The following is a 2,432-nucleotide window of genomic DNA, read 5'->3' on the forward strand; positions in this document are numbered from 1 at the left end:
TATATATATTTTGCACATACATATACATAAACATACGTGTGTGTGCACACGAGCTCATATATATTTATTTTGAGTTGATTGTCAACATTTTAAAAATCAGGAAATTTTATCTGAAAGTCCAGATCTCCAGCTTTTCCAGAAAAAGTAGAAGATACGGCTGCCTTGAGCCCTCACGCATTCCGGCTCCGCCAAATTGGCCTGGTGCGGAGCAGGAGCTGCTCCCTGCCCTCTCCCGCTTTCAGTCTGAAATTGGCCCACTCCACTCTTCTGCCTGGCTGAGGCCCCTCCAGGTCTTTAAATTTGCTACTCCCTGACCTAGATTGTCCCCATATTCTTATTACTTTTAAAAGATGCAATATTTTTTAAAGAACGTGTGCATTGTACTTGTTTACCAGGAAATGCAACGGGGACCTGTTATAGCAATGACCAGCTTTGAATGTCGTGTTGCTTTCATGGTGGTACTAATGAGTTTCAGATAACTCCTCTGGTCAGCCCTCTACGACCTGGTTTTATTAAACTAGTTTCTCCTTGTTCTTCATCTGACGCTCGTGGATAAGTGCAAATTAAAGCCTATTATTGATTCGTAACTAACTCTGGGATGCTTTCTGCCATCTCGTGCGTCTCTCTAGCTTGTGGCTTTCCGCAATCGTCGACGTAGAGCCGTGGGTCCCCAACCCTCCTCCAAAGGTGTGCAAAGCGCCTGCGACTGGAATCTGCAGATGCTGACGGCGTTTCTCGCCCCTCTTTTTTCAGGCCCTCCGAACCACCACAGCCAGTCGACGCTGCGGCCCCCGCTGCCGCCCCCGCACAACCACACGCTGTCGCATCACCACTCGTCCGCCAACTCCCTCAACAGGAACTCCCTGACCAACAGGCGGAGTCAGATCCACGCCCCGGCGCCGGCGCCCAATGACCTGGCCACCACGCCGGAGTCCGTTCAGCTTCAGGACAGCTGGGTGCTCAACAGCAACGTGCCGCTGGAGACCCGGTAAGTGCCCGGCCCAGACTCGCACCGAGTCACACTCTGCCGTCGCCCTCCCCGAGTCCCCGCGCAGAGCCGCCGGGTGTCTCAGGTCTAGTCGGAGAGACATCCCGGGCATAAGTAATGAGACGAGTCTGCCACCTCCCTGCTCTCCTGGTAATTTGACCCTGGACAGTAGGTTGACAGGTATTTCTTTGTTCACACGTGTCTCCCTTTAATGCTTGTTTACTTTCTTGGACAGCTCTTGTGTACCCAACTAATAGAATTAGCATAACATATTTTTACTCAAAGGGTCATGGGAAACGTGCTTATAAGGGTATATTGACTGAAAGCCACTGATAAATTATGCATTTGGCCTTTCTTGAAGTAATAAATGAAGGCTCGTTTGAAATGAAGTGTTTGGGGAGACCTTGAGAAACAATCCCGGATTCCAAACGGACGGAAGTATAATTTTAATTTCTATTTCATCCAGCACGCCGTCTCACTTTAATCCCTCCTGTACACACTAACAGCTTGATGCCCGTGGGGCAAACAGTGATGTACAAAAACAAACAAGAGAAAAGGGGCCGCACTTAGGTGAGGAAGAAAGAGTTTGAAAATGATCTCCAGGTCTGGCTTTGTTTTGTTTGGCCTCTGCGTCTGTCCTTTTTTCACCTTCACTTCTGCTCTTGCAAAACCATGCGCTCCTTAATGACCTGAAAGAAGACCCATCGGTCATGGCGTGGCAGGCTGGAAGGCAGTGGACAGCCACGGCTGTGAGTGGGTTGGCCAGATATCAAAACAGCCTTGCTGCTCCTTCCCCAGATGCTCTCCTGGTCTGTGCACTCCAGTAGCCATTGTTTCCTCGTCCGAAAGAGCCATGGAGACTAAACAGAGAGAGGTGCTAATTCATATTGACCCTTCAAAAAGTTCTCAAATACAGTTTAAACTTCAATAACTTAGGTTTGAGGAAAGACAGGAATAATCTGTAATCTTTCTGATAATGGCCGGTGAATTTTCTGCACACAGCTGGAAGCAGTGTTGAAAGCCGTAGCATTTAGAGTTATTTCTTATCTATAATATTTTTTGGTTTCTTTTATAAGATCTTGAGCATTAATAGGTTGTCCACCCTTATCACTGTAATTGCTCCGAGCGTTACTTAATTTTATTTTCTGACAATTATAGGTTATTTTTAGCCATGCCTATCATCTTAATCTCTAAAGCTTGACATGTGTAAAGTCAATAAAAATTGTAAATATATATTATATATAACAAATACATTTAAACATCTGCACTGTTACAGCAATCCACTAATCCACTTCCAGCTTTGCTGGAGGCTGACCGATCAGCCAGTCTTGACTCAGGGTATTGTCATGGTTGATGATGGTCTTAAAGGCTGGATAAAATTTTCTGTCTTTTTCCTCCCCATAGTTATGAACTGCCATAAAGTTTGTTGAGCACTAGTCAGCCC

The 2,432-nt window shown here is 46.2% G+C and overlaps 1 protein-coding gene across 4 annotated transcripts in view; it reads left to right on the forward strand.

Moving 5' to 3' along the window:
* TENM2 (teneurin transmembrane protein 2) overlaps window positions 1–2,432 on the forward strand; it is an 888,605-nt gene that overhangs the window by 618,642 nt on the left and 267,531 nt on the right. For all 4 annotated transcript variants that reach the window (XM_012655757.1, XM_012655758.1, XM_012655759.1 and 1 more), the window contains one exon: window positions 754–988. In XM_012655757.1, coding sequence (XP_012511211.1) covers window positions 754–988 — 235 coding nt within the window. The remainder of the gene's footprint in view (window positions 1–753; window positions 989–2,432) is intronic.

This window comes from Propithecus coquereli, unplaced genomic scaffold (genome assembly GCF_000956105.1).
Source record: "Propithecus coquereli isolate 6110/MARCELLA unplaced genomic scaffold, Pcoq_1.0 Scaffold483, whole genome shotgun sequence".
Lineage (NCBI taxonomy): Eukaryota > Metazoa > Chordata > Mammalia > Primates > Indriidae > Propithecus > Propithecus coquereli.